We start from the raw sequence: 20,919 nt of genomic DNA, 5'->3' as shown, positions 1-20,919 counted from the left end.
AATTCTCCCTAATAATGGTAGAAAGTAAATTAGATACAAAACTCTGGACTCTTCAGGAGAGGACAGCTGATAGAGTATTTTCTCTATTTTGCCAAATACAAATGGACTGGATATTGTAGCTGTTATTCTTACTTGATGACTGTTTTTTGTTGTATATAATTTTACTATGTTAAAGTTAAAAACCTTCCTTTTTAATTAGACAGAAAGGGGGAATGTGGAATATTCCTTTATACTGTGTTAATATGTGTCACTGTGATTGGGTTAATAAAGAAGCTGACTGACCAATAGCTGGACAGGTAGAGGTTAGGCAGGACTTCCAGAAAAAAGAGAGCTTGAAGGAGGAGAGAAGGAGATGAACTTGTCGTACTGAGAAAAGGTATTGAACCATGTGGCAGAGCATAGATAAGAAATATGGGTTAATTTAAAATGCAAGAGTTAGTTAGTGACAAGCCTGAGCTATTGGCTGAGCATTTACAATTAATAAGTCTCAGAAATCTGGAGGGATGGCTCAGCAGTTTAGAGCACTGGCTGTTCTTCTAGAGGACCTGGGTTCAATTCCCAGCACCCACATGGCAGCTTACAACTCTCTGTAACTCCAGTTCTGGGGGATCTGATACCTTCACACCAAGTCACATAAAATAAAGTTAAATAAATTATAAAAAAAAAATGTAAAAAAAAAAGTGTCTCAGTCTGGTTATTTGGGAGCAGCTTCTGGGATACAGAGAAACTCCAACTGCAGATTGCCTTCATTGATTCCAGGAAGTTTCCACGGCACTATGTTTCCACACCACCCCTCAAAGGCCGCTGTCTTAGTTAGAATTTTATCGCTGTGAAAGACACCATGACTATGGTAACCCTTATAAAAGAAATATTTAATTGGATCTGGCTTACAATTTCAGAGGCTTAGTAAATTATCCATTATCTCCATGTGGGAAACATGGCAGTGTACAGGCAGACATGGTGGTGGAGGAGGAGCTGAGAGTTCTACATCTTGATCTGCTCACAGTAGAAGGAGATTGTGTCACTGGGCATGGCTTGAGCATATATGAGACCTCAAAACCTGTCTCCACAGTGACACACTTCCTCCAACAAGGCCACACCTACTCCAGCAAGGCCACACCTACTCCAGCAAGGCCATACCTCTTAATAGTGCCATTCACTCCATGGCCAGCTGGTTAGACCCAAGTAAACACACAGAAACTTATATTACTTATAAACTGTATGGCCATGGCAGGCTTTTTGCTATCTGTTCTTATATCTTAAATTAACCCATTTCTATTAATCTATAAGCTGCCATGTGGCTCGTGGCTTACCGGTACTTTTACATCTCACTTCCTCTGTGTCTGGCTGGTGACTCCTGACTCAGCCTTCCTGTTCGCAGAATTCTCTTCTCTGCTTGTCATGCCTATACTTTCTGCCTGGCTACTGGCCAGTCAGCATTTTATTTATCAACCAATCAGAGCAACACATTCACAGTATACAGAACATATCCACAGCAATTCCCAATGGGCCTATGGGTACTATTTTCTTTCAAACACCACAGTCCCCAGTTCCAGCCATTTTTCCTCACACTCTCCTTCTACATCATCTCCCCACCCACATGATCCTCCCCCACTCTCACCCCCAGCTATCTCCAGTCTTCTCATAAAATCTATTCTAGTTCCCCCTCCCACAGAGATCCATGTGTGTCCCCTAGACTTCTCCTCTTTACCTAACCTCTCTACATCTATGGGCTGTAGCTTGGTTATCATTTACTTAACTCCTAATATACACTTCAAAGTGAATACATACCATATATGTCTTTCTGGGTTTGCGTTACCTCACTCAGGGTGATTTTTTTTTTCTAGTTCCATCCATTTGTCTGCAAATTTCATGGTGTCATTTTTTTAAACAGCTGAGTAATACTCCATTGTGTAAATGTACCACATTATCTTTATCCAGTCTTTGGTTGAGGGGCATCTATGTTGTTTCCAGGTTCTGACTATTATGAATAAAGCTGCTATGATCATAGTTGAGCAAGTGTCCTTGTATCAGGCTTTCTTTTGGCCACCAAACAGCTCCCAAATCATGACACAGAGACTTATTATCAGTTATGAATGCTCGGCCTTATCTTATGTTTGTCCCACTAGCTCTTATAACTTAATTTAACCTGTTTCTATTCATCTGTGTTTTGCCTCAGGGCTTTTTACCTTTTTTTCCTTCTTTATGTCCTACTTTTCCTGCTTCTTCTGGGTCTGACTGGCTGGGGGCTGCCTGGCTGGCTGGCCCCAGGTGTCTCCTTCACTTTCTCCCTCATTCTCTCTTCTCTCCATTCTCTCCTCCATAGCCTAGATTCCTCCTCCTACTTATTCTTTCTGCCTGCCATCCCCACCTATCTCTCTGCTGCCCAGCTATTGGCCATTCAGCTTTTTATTAGACCAATCAGGTGCCTTGGGCAGGCAAAGCAACATATCTTTACATCGTTAAACAAATGCAGCATAAACAAATGTAACACACCTTTACATAGTTAGACTAATATTCCGCAACATAAACAAATGTAACAATCTTTGCCTAGTTTAAGTAATATCTACAATATGTCCTTGTGCTATGATTGAGCATCCTTTGGGCATATGCCCAAGAGTGGTATACTAGATCTTGAGGTAGATTGATTCCCAGTTTTCTGAGAAACCGCCATATTGATTTCCAAAGTGGCTGTACAAGTTTGCACTCTAACCATCAATGGAGAGGTGTTCCCCCTTGCTACAAATTCTCTCCAGCATGAGCTGTCATTTGTGTTTTTGATCAGAGCCATTCTGACAGGTGTAAGATATAATCTTAGAGTTGTTTTGATTTGCATTTCCTGGTGGCTGAGGATGTTGAACATTTCTTTAAGTGTTTCTCTGCCATATGTGTTTACTCTATTGAGAATTCTGTTTAGATGTTTCTATTTTTAAAAAAGATTTATTTATTTTATGTATACGATGTTCTATCTGCATGTATATCTGCATGCCGGGAGAATATATCAGATCCCATTATAGATAGCTGTGAGCCACCATGTGGTTGCTGGGAATTGAACTCAAGACCTCTGGAAGAGCTGCCAATGCTCTTAACCACTGAGCCATCTCTCCAGCCCCATAGATCTTTCCATTTTTTAATTGGATTATTTAGGGTTTTTATATTTAGTTCCTTGAGTTCTTTATGTATTTTGGATATTAGCCCTCTATCAGATGTGGGGTTGGTAAAAATCTTTTCCTGTTCTGTAGGCTGACACTTTGTCCTATCGCTGTTGTCCTTTGCCTCACTGAAACTTTTCAGTTTCATGAAATCCCATTTATTAATTGTTGATCTTAGAGCCTGGACTATCAGTGTTCTGTTCAGAAAGTTGTCTCCTATGCCAATGTGTTCAAGGCTATTCCTCACTTTCTCTTCTTCCAGGGTCAGTGTAACTGGATTTATGTGGAGGCCTTTGATCCACTTAGCCTTGAGTTTTGTGCAGCTTCATAATTGTGAATCTATTTGCATTCTTCTACATGCAAACATCTAGTTTGACCAGCACCATTTGTTGAAGATGCTGGTTCCCCCCCACACACAGTGTATCTGTCTTCTTTATCAAAAATCAGGTGTCTATAGGTGTGTGGATTTATATCTGGGTCTTCAATTCGATTCCATTGATTAATGTGTCTGTTTTTGTGCCAATACTATGCAGTTATTATTACTATAGCACTGGAGTACAACTTGAGACCTCCTGTATTAGGATTCCCTAGAGTCACAGAACTTATAGAATGAATCTCTCTATCTCTACCTACCTGCCAATCTATCTATCTATCTATCTATCTATCTATCTATCTATCTATCTATCTATCTATCTATTTATCTATCTATGAATTTATTGGAATGATTTACCGGGTGCAGTCCAACAATGGCTAGTCGTGAATGGAAAGTCCAAGAATCTAGTAGTTCCTCAGTCCCCTGAAGCTGGGTGTCTCAGCTGGTCTTTTGTATATGCTGGAGTCCTGAAGAAGGAGGCTCCAATGCCAGTGAAGGAATGAATGTGCTGACAAGGTGAGGGCTAACAGGAAAAGAATGAATCCACCCCTTTCCTTCTTCCATTGTCCTTCTAGCAGAAGGTGTGGCCCAGATTAAAGGTGTGTCATCCCACCTCAAGATCCAGATCAAAAGCTTGTGTCTTCTAGCCTCAAGATCCAGATCACAAGTGTGCCCTCCATTTCTGGATTGTAGTTCATTCCAGATATAATCAAGTTGACAACCAAGAATAGCCATCACACCTCCAGCAATTCTTTTATTGTTCGGGATTCTTTTAGCTGTCCTGTTTTTTTTTTTTCCATGTGAAGTTGAGAATTGTCCTTTCAAGGTCTGTAAAAAATTGTTTTGGAATTTTGATTGCATTGAATCTGTAGATTGCTTTTGGTAGGATGGCCATTTTTACTATATTAATCCTACCGATCCATGAACATATATGTTCTTCAAAGACTTGAAGTTTTTAATCATATATGTCTTTCACTTGCCTGGTTAGAGTTATCCCAAGATATTTTATATTGTTTGAGGCTAATGTGAAAGGTGTTGTTTCCCTAATTTCTTTCTCAGTCTATCATTAGTATATAGGAGGGCTACTGATATTTTTGAGTTAATCTTGCATTTAGTGATTTTACTGAAAATGTTTATCAGCTGTGGGAATTTGATGGTGAATTTTTAGGGTCACTTATGTAGACTATCACATCCTCTGTAAATAACAATACTTTGACTTCTTCCTTTCCAATTTGTATTCCCTTGATTTCCTTCAGTTGTCTTATTGCTCTAACTAAAACTTCAAGTACTATATTGAATAGATATGAAGAGAGTGGACAGTCTTGTGTTCTTCCTGATTTAAGTGGAATTGATATGAGTTTCTCTCTAAGTTGATGTTGGCTATATGCTTGCTGTAAATTGCCTTTATTATGTATGTTGCGGTATGTCCCTTGTATCTCTAATCTCCCCATGATTTTTATCATGAAGAAATGACAGATTTTGTGATAGGTTTTTTCTGCATCTAGTGAGATGATCATGTTTTTTTTTCTTTCATTTTGTTTATATGGTAGATTATATTTACTAATTTTCATAGGTTGAACCATCCCTGCATCTCTGTGATGAAGCCTCCTTGATCATGATGGATGATCTTTTTGATGTGTTCTTGGATTCAGTTTGCAAGTATTTTATTGAGTAGTTTTACATCCAGGTTTGTAAGGGAAATTGGTCTGTAAATCTCATTCTTTGTTGAATCTTTATGTGGTTTGGGTATCAGGGTAACTAACTGTGGCCTCAAAAATGAATTTGGCAATGTTCCTTCTGTTTCTATCTTGAGGAGTATTGGTGTTAACTCTTCTTTGAAAGTCTGGTAGAATTCTGTGATAGAATCATCTGGCCCTAGGCTTTTAGTCATTGGGAAACTTTTAATGACTGCTTCGATTTCACTAGGGTTTATAGGTCTATTTAAACTGTTTATATGACCCTGACTTAACTTTGGTAAGTGGAATGTATCAAGAAAATTACCCACTTCTTTTAAATTTACCAATTTTTTGGAGTACAGATTTTTAAAGTATGATTCTTTGGATTTTCAGTATCTGTTGTTATGTCCCCCTTTTCATGTTTGATTTTGTTAATTTGGATATTCTCTCTTGGCCTTTAGTTAGTTGGATAAGGGTTTGTCTATCTTGTTGATTTTTTCAAAGAATTAACTCTGTTTCATTGATTGTATTATTCTCTTTTTTTTTCTATTTTATTGATTTTAGCCCTCAGTTTGATTGTTTCTTGCCATTTACTCCTCTTAGGTATGATTACTTCTTTTTGTTCAAGAGCTTTCAGGCATGCTATTAAGTTGCTAGTATGAGATCTCCCCATTTATTTTCTGTAGGCACTTAGTGCTTGTTGCTGGAGAGCGTTTCTCCAGGTTCCACCAAACCCCGCAGTCCCACAATCCACGTATAAAATAATCACTCAGACACTTATATTACTTATAAACTGTATGGCCGTGGCAGGCTTCTTGCTAACTGTTCTTCTATCTTAAATTAACCCATTTCTATAAATCTATGCCTGGTGGCTTACTGGCGTCTTTACATGCTGCTTGTCCTGGCGGTGGCTACAGTGTCTCTCCTCCCTTCTTCCTGTTTCCCCAATTCTCCTCTCTCCTTGTCCCGCCTATACTTCCTGTCTGGTCCCTGGCCATCAGTGTTTTATTTATATAGAATGATATCCACAGCAAGTGCTATGAACTTGTCTCTTAGCAGCACTTTTATTGTGTCCCCCAAGTTTTTGTATTTTGTGTATTCATTTTCATTCAATTCCAGAAAGTCTTTAATTTCTTTTTTTCATATCTGTCTTGACCCATTTTTCATTCAGTAGAGAATTGTTCAGTTTCCATGAGTTTATAAGATTTCTGTTGTAGCTGGGCAGTGGTGGCGCACGCCTTTAATCCTAGCACTCCGGAGGCAGGGGCAGGCGGATCTCTGTGAGTTTGAGGTCAGCCTGGGCTACAGAGCGAGATCCAGGAAAGGCGCAAAGCTACACAGAGAAACCCTGTCTCGAAAAACCAAAAGAAAAAAAAAAAAAGAAAGAAAGAAAAAAAGATTTCTGTTGTTTCTGATATCCATCTTTAATCCATGATGGTCTGATAGGATGCAGGAAGTTATTTCAATTTTCTTTTATCTGTTGGATCTTTCTTTGTGTCTAAGCATGTGGTCAAGTTTTGAGAACGTTTCATGCAGAGGTGCAGAAGAGAGGGTATATTCTTTTGTGTTTCGGTGAAATGTTCTATAAATAACTGTTAGGTCCATTGGGTTTATAAAGTCAGCTGAAGCATTTCTCTGTTTAGTTTTTCTCTGGATGACCTCTGCATGGGTGAGAGTGGGGTATTAAAGTCTCCCACTATCAGCGTGTGAGGGTCAATATATGATTTAGGCTGTAAAAGTGTTTCTTTTACAAAGTTGGGAGCCCTTGTATTTGAGGCATAGATGCTAAAAATTGAAATGTCAGCCAGATGTGGTGGTGCACACCTTTGATCCCAGTGCTCGGGAGGCACACATGCCTAATCCCAGAAGTAGGGAGGTTGAGACAGGAAGTGATATGGCTGGATGGAGAAAGGAATATAAGGCAGGAGAAGAAAGGAGCTCAATCTTTTTGGCTGAGGAGTTGGTGAGGTGAGAAGTGGCTGTGGCTTGTTCCTTTGTCTCTCTGGTCTTTCAGCATTTACCCTGATATCCGGCTCTGGGTTTTTATTAAGACCAATTAGGATTCCTGCTACATTTTTCCAACCTGAGGTAATGTCTATCCTTGGTTTAAGGTGTTTCTTGGATGCAGCAGAAGGATGGATCCTGTTTTCACATCCATTCTGTTAGTCTGTGTCTTCTTATTAGGGAATTGAGACCATTGGTATTGAGAGAAATCAATGACCAATGATTGTTGATTCTTGTTATTTTGTTGTTGTTACTGCTGGTTGGTGGTGGTTGGTAGTGTGTGTGTCCCTACTTTTGATTTTGCTGGTGTGAGATTATATATTCCCTGTTTTTTCACGGATGCAGTTAACCTCCTTAGGTTGGAGTTTTCCTTTGAGCACCTTTTCTAGGGTTGGATTTGTAGATAGATATTGTTAAAATTTGACTTTATCATGGAATATCTTGTTTTTTTTCCATCTATGGTGATTGAAAGTTTTGCTGGGTATAGTAGTTTGGGCTGGCATCTGTGGTCTTTAGAATCTGCAGCTTATCTTTCTAGGTTCTCCTGGGTTTTAGAGTCTCCATTGAGAAGTCAGGTATAATCCTAACAGGGTCTGCCTTTATGTGTTACTTGGTCTTTTTCCCTGGTAGCTTTTAATATTCTTCCTTTGTTCTGAATGTTTAGTGTTTTGATTATTATGTGGTAGGGGACTTTCTTTTTTGGTCCAGTCTGTTTGGTGTTCTGTATGCTTCTTGTACCTTGATAGGCATCTCCTTTAGGTTAGAAAATTTTTCTTCTATGATTTTATTAATATTTTCTGGGCCTTTGAGCTGGGATTCTTCTCCTTCCTCTATTCCTATTATTCTTAGGTTTCATCTTTTCATAGTGTCCAGATTTTCTGGATGTTTTGTGTTAGGAGTTTTTAGATTTAACATTTTCTTTGACCAATGTATCCACTTCTTCCTATTGTATCTGTGGTAGTTTGAATGTAATTGGCCCCCATAAGCTCATATGGAATGGCACTATTAGGAGGTGTGGTCTTGTTGGAGGAAGTGTGTCACTGTGGGGGTGAGCTTTGCGGTCTCATACATGCTCAAGTCACGCCCAGTGAAGACAGTGTCTTCAACTCCTGAGGATCTCTCTTCTATCTATTGTATCTTCTATAGTTCCTGTTTGAATTTCGAAATTTCTCATTTCTAGAATTCTCTCTGTGTTTTCTTTATTGATTCTATTTCCATTTTTAGGTTTTGAACAGTTTTATTCAATTCCTTCAACTATTTGTAATTTTCTTGGATTTATTAATTTCCTCTTTAAGGACCTCTATCATCTTCATATAGTTGGTGTTAAGGTCTTTTGCTTTTGCTTCAGTTATGTTGGAATATTTAGGGTCTTCTGTGGTAGGACAGCTGGGCTCTATGAAGGAGACATTGCCTTGACTGTTATTGATTGTGTTTTTACACTGGTGTCTAGGCAACTGGGTTTGGGATGATTATTGGTGTAGATGCTGATTTCTGGATTGTCTTTGTTGGGTGGGTATTTTGTTCCTTGGTTTCTGTTTTCTCTCTGGATTTTTGGAGAGTGTAATGTCTGTGTGTTGCCCGTTTTCTGGCCTGCTTATCTAGTGTGTTAACAGGAACCGACTGCTGATGTTGGGGGCTGGGGTCCTGGGATGAGTTGGGGGAGGGAAGGTTGGAGAAGGTCTTTGTGATCCCTTGGGGATGCGGTCAGAGAGGGAAGGAAGACCACAGCAAATTTCTGTGCCAGAGCTGGGGGGACTGGATCTCAGGAGCAGTCGGAGAGGTGTAGGTCCATCTCCAGCCTACTTGTTGTCCTGGGAGGAGCATCCACTGGGTTAGCAGGGGGTGCCTGCTTTGGTTCAGGTCTGGGACAAAGCAGCAAGTGAGGAGAGGAAGGTTGGGGGGAAGAGCTACGGGATCCACAGGTGTGGTAGTTCGAATGTCATTGGCCCCCATAATCTCATTGGGAGTGGCACTGTTAGGAGGTGTGGCTTTGTTGAAATAGGTGTGGCCAAGAGATCAGCTGGGGGGGGGGCGTGGGCATGAGGAGCTCTGGAGTTGCTGGTGGGGAACATGTCCGAGTCCGACCTCGCCAGAAAGTGGGACCATTGCATGGCCGATGTGGAGGTGAAGCTCGGTACTGGCTTTGGATTAGGAGTTGTTTTCTCTCTCACCTCCTTTAAAAGAAGAATGTGGCCATTAGCCTTCGGTTCCGGCGTGGGACTGGGGATGGCCTATCCCACCGTCAGGATGACGTGCAGGCCCCGTATCTTCTACGTGGAAACTATGTCAAAGGGCAGTGACGCACGCTGAGAACCTCCCAGTGGGAGGAAAGAGAAACCAAGTTTATTCCTCAGGAACGCCGACGTGCCCTGGAGTGTGCTGACCTCCGATGACAGTGTCACCAGGAATGCTTTCCACTCAAGCCACTGTTTATGTGTTTGAAACCAGGTCTGTTTCTTTTGTATTTTCTCTTTGGAAATTGCAAGGAGGTAATCTTAAATAAATTAAAAATGGGAAGTCCCCCACCCCCCAAAAGAAACAGGTATGGCCTTGACGGAGGAAGTATGTCTCGGTGGGGGCAGGTTTTGAGGTTTCCTGTGCTCAGGATACCACCCAGTGTTTCAGTCAACTTCCTGTTGCCTTCAAGATGTAGGACTCTCAGCTACCATCTGTCTGTCTGCACACTGCCATGTCCCCTTCATGATGACAATGGACTAAACGTCTGAAACTGTAAGTGAGCCACCTCAATTAAATGTTTTCTTTGTAGGAGTTGCTGTGGTCATGATTTCTCTTCACAGCAATGAAAATCCTAAGACAACAGGAAATAGGAACAGAGGGGCAGGGAATGATGCCAAGGGTGTTCGGCAGCAGAGTAGGGGATGAAATAGGGGGGTTGGATCTGGGGGAACAGAGAGAGGTCTATAGGCAGCCTCCCTGGTTTTCTGGCAGGCATGGTTTGTTATAAACATTTCTAAATTTCTGTTAATGTTTAATTATTGCTTTCATACTCCACAAGACGAGGAAGAGAACTGCTGAACACAATCTTCATTTCAAATGAAGAAACACTTAATAGTTTCTTCAAACTATTATTAACAGGCATGAACACCAGGATTTTTTTTGTTTGTTTTTGTTTCTTCGAGACAGGGTTTCCCTGTTTGTTTAGCTTTGTGCCTTTCCTGGAACTCACTCTGTAGTCCAGGCTGGCCTCGAACTCACAGAGATCGGCCTGGCTCTGCCTCCTGAGTGCTGAGATTAAAGGCGTGGGCCACCACCGCCTGGCAAACATCAGGATTTTTTTTAGAGATTTTATTTTATTTTTATTCATGTGTGTGTGCATGTTCCGGATAGTTTTTATGCCAACTTCACACAAGTTAGAGTCATCTGAGAGAAGGGACTCTCAATTGAGAAAATGCCTCCATAAGATGGGCTGTAGGCACATCTGTAGGGAATTTTGTTTTTTGGTGACTGATGTAGGAGGGCCAAGCCCATTGTGGTTGCTGCCACCCCTGGGCTGGTGGTCCTGGGTTCCATAAGAAAACAGGCGGAGCAAGCCATAAGGAGCATGTCAGTAAGCAGCACCCCTCCATGGCCTCTGCATCAGCTCCCGCCTCCAGGTTTCTGCTCTGTTTGAGTTCTGGCCTTGGCTTCCCCCAGTAGATTGTGATTCAGGATATGTAAGCCAAATAAACCCTTTCCTGCCTGTATTGTTTTTGGTCATTGTATTTCATCATAGCAATAATAACACTAAGATAGTGTGTATGGGGCGTGTCTGTGTGTATGTGTATGGGCATGCTTGTGCAGGTGCTCATAAAGGCCAGAAGAGGGCACTGGATCCTCTGGAGCTGGAGTTATGAGCACTTGTGAGCCATCTTGTGGGTGCTGGGAACTGAAGCTGAGTCTTCTGTAAGAGCAGTAAGTACTTTTAACTACTAAGCTGTCTCTCTAGCTTGATGATTAAGATAATTTTTCTTTATCTCCCCCACTCTCCCTTCTCTCCTCTGTCTCCCTGTCTCTCTCTTCATTGCTGAGGATCAACCCCAAGTCAGCCTCCCAGGTTTTCCACTGAGCTGTACCTGTACCCTTGACTTCATTCTTTTTATAGTTCTCTCCTCTCCTTCCCTCAAGTTACTCTGCTGTCAACTTTTCCTGTGTGGAGATCTTATCTGTAGACTGACAGGAATGAAAATGTGAAGGTTATGAAGTAGAAACATTTCAGCCCACTCCAAAGAGCAAGGCTCTCTCTGTGAGAAAGGTCACAGTTGACATCACCATGCAAACTTGTTGGACTTTTCAAAGGGAATGAACTGAATTTATTGTCTTGAGACAGTCTCTTTTAGCCCAGGGTGGCCTTGCACTTCTCCTGATCTTCCTGCCTCTTCCTCCCAAATAGCATGTGCTCCAGAATTTAACATTTGCTATATACCTTTCTTTCTTTTTCTTCCTTCCTTCCTTCCTTCCTTCCTTCCTTCCTTCCTTCCTTCCTTCCTTCCTTCCTTCCTTCCTTCCTTCCTTTCTCTCTCTCTCTCTTTGTCTTTCTTTTTCTTTCTTTCTCTCTCTCCTTCCTTCCTTCCTTCCCTCCCTCCCTCCCTCCCTCCCTCCCTCCCTCCCTCCTTCCTTCCTTCCTTCCTTCCTTTCTCTTTCTGTCTTTAAATGGACTGAAATAATTTAACAAACTTGGAATTAAGAGAACATTTAGATGCTGGGCGGTGGTGGCTCACGCCTTTAATTCCAGCACTTAGAGGCAGAGGCAGGCAGATGGATCTCTGTGAGTTTGAGGCCAGCCTAGTCTACAGAGTGAGTTCAAAGATAGCCAGGGCTACACAGAGAAACCTTTTCTCAAAATAAAACAAACAAACAGAAACAAACACAGATAGAGGGGGAGGGAGAGAGAGAAAACATTAAGATGATCTTCAATTGTAAATTAATTGCTATCTATACTCAGGGAACGTACAGATAAATCCTGAAATTTTAAACTTAATACTAGGAGTGAAATGGAATTGCCTAAAGATGGAAGACATCTGCAGCCCTCTGCTGTCTTATAGATCCCTCCTCTGTCTCTGGTAGAGAGACGATATTTAAGTTTTATTTGCCCGAAGTTCCCAGTGCATTAGTGTAAGCACCAGTGGTAAGAATTGGTGATTCCTGGTTCTTCTGGAGCACCTGGGTTTGGTTCTCAGCATCCACACCAGGCAGCTCACAACCACCTGCAACTGTAGCTCCAGAGGATCTGACACCCTCTCTGGCCTCCAAGGACACCTGTATGCACACACATGGCACACACACAGACACACTTCCTAGCTTGCTTTTCTGTTGCTGTGACCAACACCAACTTAGAAGAGGAAAGGATTTGTTTCATATTACACTTCCAGGTAACAATCCATCACTGAGGGAGGGCAGGGCAGGAACTCAAGGTGAGAACCTGGAGGAAGGAACTGAAGCAGAGCCCATGAAAGAACAGTGCTTTCTGGCCACTTCCCATGGCTTGCTCAGCTTATAAAATTTCTCAAACAATGTTGGGCCACTTGCCCAGGGCTAGTACTATCCACAGTGGGCTGGGCCCTCCTACTGTTGTGGCCACATCTTAAGACCCCCAAGCAAGACCACCACAGAGCTGATATCTGATGCAAAACACACAGGGGTTTATTGATAACAAGCAAGTTCGGGCTTGGTCCTCGTCCAACACTTGACACAGCAGGTGGAGGAGGACGGCCCTGAGCTCTCAGGGTGAGGGGTTTTCAAAGGGAAAAACCGCAATCAGGGTAGTACAAGCCTTGGTGTCATATGATTGGGTGAGGGTGTGTAACCTTTGAATTTACTGGTTGGGGGGTTACAGTTATCATTTTTGAGCAGGCCTGGACAAGTCCCAGGCTTTGTCCTTGAGCTGCCATGGGGGCTGGTTGGCCTAGCAAATTCACATTGACTCATGCATGTAGCTCTAAGTTGGTGAGGGATCCCAGACAGTAAACAACTGACTGAACCTTGAGCGGTCAGAGTACGTGCAGAAAGGGAGCTACTGCAAGGACTATGTCTTTTGTTCATAGCCCTCCCAGAAACCGCTTGCTCAAGTCTCAGGAAACTGAAATTGAGGCCTGGTCTCCGAGAGAGGACTGAGCAGTCTGTTATGGTGTCTGCTTGGTCCTTTCACCACACCAGTCATTAATTAAGACACTGCTCCACAGACATGCCCATAGGACAGTCTGAGAGGCAGTTCCTCCACTGATTTGTCTTATTTTTAAAAGATAGTGTCTTCTCTGTAGAACAGGCTTACCTTGAACTCACAGAGATCTGCCTGCATCTGTTGGGATTAAAGGTGTGCACCATAATGCCTGGCCAGTTCCTGTGTTTGAACCCTTGGTCTTCAGCTTGAGATGCTATTTGGAGGTTGTGTAATGAGTGGGTCACTTTGGGTGGGCCTTGGTGGTGATACCAACTTCTGGCTCCAGCTCCAGCCCTGTGCTTCCGAGCTGCCATGTGAGGGTCTGCCTACCTCAGGCTCTCGCAGTTATAAAGGGAGTCTCCCCAGTGCCCACAACTTCCCCAGCACGATTAAATGAAATCCCCTGCTACTGTAAGCCAAAACCTTTCTTCTCTGGGAAAAAAAAAAAAAAAAAAAAAAAAAAAGATTCTGGTAAAAAGTGCTGTGGATTTTTTATTTTCATTATTTTGGAGAGGAGTGAGAGAAGACAGAGGTTCTTCAGCCTGGTCTAGAACTCTATGTAGACCATGCTGGTTTTGAATTCTAAAGAATTCTTTTAACTTTTTCTTGCTTATTTATTTAATTTTATGTGTACAAGTTTTTTTATTATCTGCATGTGTCAAGGAGTTCAGAAAAAGGTGTCAGATCACCTGGAACTCCAGAGGTGGACTACAGGTGTGAACCTTTAAGCCTGTGTGTGGTGGGACAGCACTCAAGGAAGAGGCAGGCAGATCTCAGAGAACAGCAGGGCTACATAATGAGCCCGTGTGTCCCAAAAAAGAAAAAGCAAACAACAACAAAAACAAGTAAACAAAAAACCCACAATGCTTAAAAACAGAATTGGAATTTTGTTTATAAAAATTTATAACACCCATCAAGCCGGACTAGCCATTGCCTCCTGCTTCCGAGCTGACTTGAACCCTTTCTAAAGCACAATAACAAATGTGCACTTTCTAGCTCATGATGGGCATCTTTTTATTTTATTTTTTTTAAATTTAGAATCTGGGTCTTTTATCTACGGACACCAACTTGTCATTGAGAGAGTCCTTGGCTTTTAAGCGAGAGGCCCACAGAAGCAACGCTTATCAGTGCCTCCTGTCTTTCCCCTCGCTTTAACGGGCCCCAGCCCATCTGATTTGGGGTTAACTCCACCAAGGCTCCGTGCAAACATCCCAGACCGTCTGGCATGGGCTGCTGTCCCTGAACTTCCGGGGTGGTGTCGCAGCCCCGGTGCTCCGGGGAGGCCCTGGCTCCCACACAGCGTTTCCCGAGATGGCCAGCTTTTCCACTGCGGTGCCCACGGCCCTTCCAGCGTCCAGGCCGTGGGGAGGACAAACGCCCACGGGTGACGCCCGCTCCGGCCACCCGGCGGCGACCCAGACCTCGCCAGCGGCTCTGGACCCCAGCTTCCGGTCGCACCTTCCTTTTCAGCCCCAGGGGCGGGCGGAAACTCCCCGGCCGTTCCCTGCTGGGCCCCTCCCACCGCCGCCGCCGCCACCGGAGGCCTGCTGGGTGACTCCTCCCGTCGTGCCCCGCGCGTGCGCGTGCGCGGCGGCTGTTGCGCAGGCCGCCGCCCCTCCCCGCCACCGCCGCCGCCGCCGCCCGGAGCGCCCCGCCCCCCGCGCAAGCCGCCGGCCCCCCCCCCACATCCGGGTCCCGACGCCAGCCGCCCAGACGCTGCTGGCACTATGGTCATGGCGGAGGGGACGGCAGTGCTGAGGCGGAACAGGCCAGGCACGAAGGCGCAGGTATCGTCTCCCGGGGCCTCCCTGCCCCGCGGCTCCGCGCGGGGGCCGAGCCGAGGCGCTCCTTGCTGGCGGGAGGCCGGGCCCGGGAGAGGCCGGGCTCGGGGCGGCCCGGGGCCGTGGTTGGTGGCCCGGGGCCGTGGTTGGTGGCCCGGCCTGCGCTTCCGGAGCCGCGCGGCCCCGGCGGCGGCCTCCCCGGGATTTGGTTGGGGGGTGGGGGGAGGCCTGCAAGGAGCCGGGCCCTGGCGTGCCCGCCGAGGCCCAGGGCCGAAGCCTGTCACCGGCGGCGGCGGCGGCGCTGGCGGCGCTGCCTGCTGTGAGTGGCAGCTGACGGCGCCGGGGCGTCAAGTGGGCCAGCTGGGGACCGGGGGGTGGTGGTGGTGGTGGCGGTGGCGGTGGCGGCGGCGGCGGCGGGGGGCCGTGCCCGCGCCCGCGTCCCGACCGCCGGCGTCGAGGGCTGTAAACACTGCCCGGTGACGTACCTGCCGATCGGCTCCATCCAGTTGGTCTAGCCGGATGCAGGTGGCGAGGGTTTGCTTTCTCCTCCCGGGGTTCGTCTTTTCCACCACTCCCTCCTGCTCCCCCTGCACTGGTCCAGCAAGTTTTTTCACCGACCAGGTTGCGACTTGTTACAGGTCCGTCCTTGCGAATTTCCCTGCTAATGCGTGTGGACAGTCGTCGGAGCGAGCTGATGATAATATACCGAACCCTCCCCCCACAAAAAAAAAAAAAACAAAACCCTAATAGCCCTTTTAGTAGGGCAGTATTGGGGAGTCAATTGGTGCTGCTTAGGAAGTGCAAACGTGGGCTGCTTCCCGGTATAACAACGAATTGACGTTGGAACTTGATAGGATTAATCGGCCAGCGGAAACGGCCTGTCACGGAGTGTTGATGTTCTAAAATCAGAAGAGATGCGTTTAAAATGTAATTTTAGCAGCCTTCTTGCTGCCTAGCCTGCTGCCTCTTACCGTGTACTGAGTAAACCTTTTCTGTTGAAAACGTAATTTTTAAGAAAAGTGAAAATCAAGGTACTTCATGCTACTGAGTTTTAGATAATTATGCCCTTTGTTTGTTTGTTTTTCAAGACAGGGTTTCCCTGTGTAACTCTGGCTGTCCTGGTAGGAGCTCTGTAGACTAGGCTGGCTTGAACCTGAGATCCGCCTGCCTCTGCGGCCGGCCACCACGTCTGGTTTAGAGAGTTGTTCTTTTTTGTTTGGGAGAAGGGTCTCAAAATCAGGCTCCCCTCGAATTGACTATGTAGTTGAAGATAACTTTGGACTCGTAGGTCGTCCTGTTGGCACCACTCCAGGGCTGGAATTCCACAGTGCATACATACCACCGTGCAGGGCTTATGCAGTGTTGGGGAATGGTGAACCCAGGACCTTGTGCCTGCTAGACAAGCTCTCCACCAACTGAGCTACATCCCTAGCCCTAGAGAATTGCTTTGGAAGCCTTTATGGAGTCATGAATTGTCAGTTCCTTCTGTTGACATTTTGTCTTCGTTTTGTTGGAAATTTGTATACTATGTATACTTTTTACTATTTGACAGCTTTTCTTTCTAAGAGTTATTTTTTCAAATAACTATTATTGTACATAGGCAACATTTTTTTTTCTAATTCTTAAGTGATCACTTCCTTAAAAAAAAAAAATTCTTGGTGCTTGGGATTAAATCCAGGACTTTGCCTGTGGTAAATTAAGCATGCACATTGTCTCTCAGCTTTATCTTTAGATGAAAGTTTAAAAATTTGAAAAATTATTTAGAATAAATAATGCAACATGTCCTTTGGCTATGCTTTTATGAGTAGGTCACATGTGAACAATTTTACATTTCCCCACTTTATTATAAGTTAAGATTAAGTAAAATGTAATAGGAAAAATGAGGTTAAAAGGAAAAAAAACCCTGCTTTTAAGCAGCCTTCCCTGTTTATCACACAACTCTTCTTCATTGAAATAGATCTGTTCTGCCGGGCGTTGGTGGCGCACGCCTTTAATCCCAGCACTCGGGAGGCAGAGCCAGGCGGATCTCTGTGAGTTCGAGGCCAGCCTGGGCTACCAAGTGAGCTCCAGGAAAGGCGCAAAGCTACGCAGAGAAACCCTGTCTCGAAAAACCAAAAAAAAAAAAAAAAAAAAAAGAAATAGATCTGTTCTAAAATGATGTATATTGTGTTGAACAGAGTTAAGTGGCTGAGAATGACCTTGAACTTTTCATCCTGCCTGCATTTCCTGAGTGCTAGTCATAGGCGTGTGCTGTGGAACGTTTTAAAATTGGTTAGACTAGAATATAGACAATACATGGTTGGTTTTTAGCATGCATTGACTGAATTAAATGAGTCCATTTATTAAGGTAGATTTTGTTTTCCCCCTAAGTGTCTAATGAATGTACAGTTATGTGTCAAAACATTTAATTATGAGCTAATTTATTTTTATTTTTGAGATAATTTTGCTTTATATCTTGGGCCAGCCTAAACTTTCTGTGGAGTCTATATTGGCTTTGAATTCTTGATTCTTCTGCCATAGCTTCCCCACCATTTTTTATCTATCTATCTATCTATCTATCTATCTATCTATCTATCTATCTATCTATCTATCTTATCTATATAAAAACACACCATGCATGCTTGCTTGCTTATTTATTTATTTATTTATTTAGGGTCTCATGTGGTCCTGGCTGGCCTGAAACTCTGTATATCCAAGGATGACCTTGAATTCCCTGTCCTCCTTCCTCTATGGGCCAACACTATTGACTTTGTTTTGAGGCAGGGCCTTAGATAGAAAGAAGCCTGGTTGTCCTGGAAACCACCATATAGTTCCTGTAAGCCTTGAACTCTTGATAATCCTACCCCAGCTTCCACAATGAAGGGATTACAGGCATGTATCATCACTCCTGGTTTGCTAATATTTTCATTTTCGCTAATAATTTTAACCTTTAAAAGTTTTTTGTGTGTGCATGAGTGGGTGTCTTCTGTATGTGTTCATGGAGACCAGAGAAAGCTATCTCTCCCTCTCTGCCTATTGCTTTTGACAGGGTCTCTCTGAACCCAAAGCTTATGGTTTCATTAGAAAGGCTGACTGACTAGCTAGGAAGCTCCCAGAACTGCCTCCCTCTGCCCATGCTGGAACTACAGGCATTTGTGGCTGGCTGGCTAGCCCATGTGCTCTCTGCTCTCTTTCTGTCTTTGGTGGTCTCTCTCTGTCTTCTTTGACAGGTCACGTGTAGACCAGGCTGACCTGGAACTCACAGAGTTCTACCTGCTTCTGCCTCCTCAGGGTTGGGATTAAAGATGTGAGCCATCAAGCCTAGTGTTTTGTGGCTTTTAGATTGGGTCTTTTTATGTAGTCTTGGCTTACTCAGAACTTGGTATGCAGATCAGACTGGCCTTGAACTCACAGATCTATCTTCCTGCCTCTGCCTTCCTCCAGTACCATCATGCCCCCCCCCCCTTTTAATTGGGTGCTGGGGATTCCAACTCAAGTCCTCTATAATCTTTAAATTTTAAAAATTATTCTTTATTTATGTGTATGTGTGTGTGAGTTTTTGTGTACCACATGAACGCAGGTGCCCATGAAAGCCAGAAGAGAATATTTGATCCCTTGGACTGTCGTCAGAGGCAGTTGTGAGCCACCTCATGGGATGCCAGAACTGAACCCAGGTCCTCTGTAAGATCAGTAAGGGCTCTTAGCACTGAGCCTCTCCAGCCCCTAGAACCTTTAGAATGTTTAAAATGATTTTTATTTGCTTTAAATTATGGTAACATTCTTAATTTGCTTCAAGTTATTTTAAGATTTGAGAGTGTATGTGTGTGTTGAGGCCAGAGTGCTAACTTCCGTTGTGATCCTCAGTCACTTTCTCCCGTCCTTTTTGAGACAGAGTCTGTCATTAAACCTGGAATGCCTGGCCACCAGTCTACAGAGATCTTCATGTTACTGTCCCTAGCACATGCACACTTATAAGCAGTGTGCACAGTTTTATTACACGGGAACTGGGGATCTGAACTCACTCTGTGATGATTTCATGACAAGCACTTTATCAAGTGAACCATCTCCCTAGCTCTTACATTTTTATTAGTAAATATTAATTGTACATAATAATGTGTTTCTTGATGACATTTTCGTACATGTATAATGTATTTCCCTATTCGCCTTCCATCCACTCTAATTCCCAAGTAGCCCCCCTCTACTTTCATACCTTCAGTTTTCAGTCGTATTCTTTGTGTGTGTGTGTGAGATGAGTTTCATTAGGGTTGTTTACTGGTTGGGGACACCTTTAACAGTTGTTATACTACTGAGATAATGATGTCTCTTCACCCAACAACTGCCTGTAGACTTGGGGCTTGGTTGAGGAAGAATCTTGGAAGCCTTCACCATGACAGACCCAGTATGCTTTGAGTTTAAGAGAGCAGTGGCCATATCATGCCCAGGACAGTGTCCCACAACAGTCTACTCCTTCCTCCAGTTCTTAGATCCTAGAACTCAGAGATCCACCTGCCTCTTCCTTCTGAGTATTGTGATTAAAGGTGTGCGCTACCACCCCCTGGCTAGTTGTTATGATTCTTTTTGTTCCCTCTTCCATGAAGTTTTCTCAGCATTGGGGGAGATACGGAGAGATGCCCACTTATGGCACTGGAGGGAGGATAGAGGTGTTCACTTATGGCACTGGAGGGAGGATAGAGGTATCCACTTATGGCACTGGAGGGTCTATATAGATAGATGTCCATTTATGGCTGAACATTCAGTTTATTCTTATCACTTAGGGGTCTCTGCCATTACTCCTGCGTGTTGCAATTGTTTTGTTTTGTTTTTTTACTTGTTCTTTTTGTTTTTTTACTATATGTGTTCCCTCATCCCCCAACTCATTTTTGAGATGGAGTCTTACATAGCTCAGACTGGCTTTGAACTATCTGTGTAGCTGAAGATTATTTTGAACTCCTGGTCGTCTGCCCTCCACCTTCCAAGTGCTGGGATTATGTCATGTACCACCATGCCTGAATTGTTTGTTTTTTTGAGACAGGGTCTTGCTGTGTAGCCCCAGCTGGCCTGGTATTTGATCTAGATTACGCTGGCTTTCCAACTTGAGGCAGTCTCTTGTCTCAGCCTCTTCTGTATAGGGATTTTAGATGTTCACTACCACACATGGCTTAATATATGCATTATATCCATAAATGTGCTTCCTTCCTTAATCTCCCCTCTTCCCCCAACACACAGGGTTTCTTCATGTAGCCTTGGCTGTCCTAGAACTAGCTCTGTAGACCAGGCTGGCCTTGAATTTACAGAGATCCGCCTGCCTCTGCCTCCCTGAGTGCTGGGATCAAAGGTATGTGCCACCACCAAGTGGCCCTTCCTTAAGTTTAGAAAAGTTAATTATTTTAGGTAGATGAGTGTTCTGCCTGTACACCACATTCCCGTACTGGCTTGAGGAGGCCCGAAGAGGGCATCGGGTCCTTTGGAATTGGAATCACAGCCAGTTGTGAGCCACCATGTGGGTGCTGGGAATCTGACCTGGGTCCTCTGAAAGAGCAGCCAGTACTCTTAACGACTAAGTCATTTTCTCCATCCTTCTTTCTCCCTGTTTTGAGGGGTAGGTAGGAAGGGAGGGAGGGAATTGAAACAGGGTTTCACACTGTAGTCCTGGCTGGCCTGGAATTCACTTTGTAGCCCAGGCTGGCCTTGAACTTGAACAGTGGTTCTCCTGCCTTAGCCTCCTGAGTTCTGGGATTACAGACATGAGCTACCTAGCCACTTTTCATTTTCTTAAGCTTTAATCACATGGTGTTAT

The 20,919-nt window shown here is 44.1% G+C and overlaps 1 protein-coding gene and 1 pseudogene across 3 annotated transcripts in view; both read left to right on the top strand.

The window, feature by feature from the left end:
• Positions 1-9,244: 9,244 nt before the first annotated feature.
• Positions 9,245-9,505, top strand: LOC102923984 (MICOS complex subunit Mic10 pseudogene; annotated as a pseudogene).
• A 5,483-nt stretch (positions 9,506-14,988) lies between these two features.
• Positions 14,989-20,919, top strand: part of Mob4 (MOB family member 4, phocein) — a 29,241-nt gene continuing 23,310 nt past the window's right edge. Inside the window, exon 1 of one of the 3 annotated variants that reach the window (XM_076550378.1) lies at positions 14,989-15,149. In XM_076550378.1, the coding sequence (XP_076406493.1) occupies positions 15,090-15,149 (60 nt within the window). In that variant the 5' untranslated portion in view covers positions 14,989-15,089. Of the gene's footprint in view, positions 15,150-15,534; positions 15,782-20,919 lie in introns of those variants that run through there. The other 2 variants (XM_076550379.1, XM_076550380.1) reach the window with 2 other exon arrangements.

This window comes from Peromyscus maniculatus, chromosome 13 (genome assembly GCF_049852395.1).
Source record: "Peromyscus maniculatus bairdii isolate BWxNUB_F1_BW_parent chromosome 13, HU_Pman_BW_mat_3.1, whole genome shotgun sequence".
Taxonomy (NCBI): Eukaryota; Metazoa; Chordata; class Mammalia; order Rodentia; family Cricetidae; genus Peromyscus; species Peromyscus maniculatus.
The sequence above is the reverse complement of the archived record's forward strand: the minus strand, read 5'-3'. Positions and strand labels throughout refer to the sequence as shown.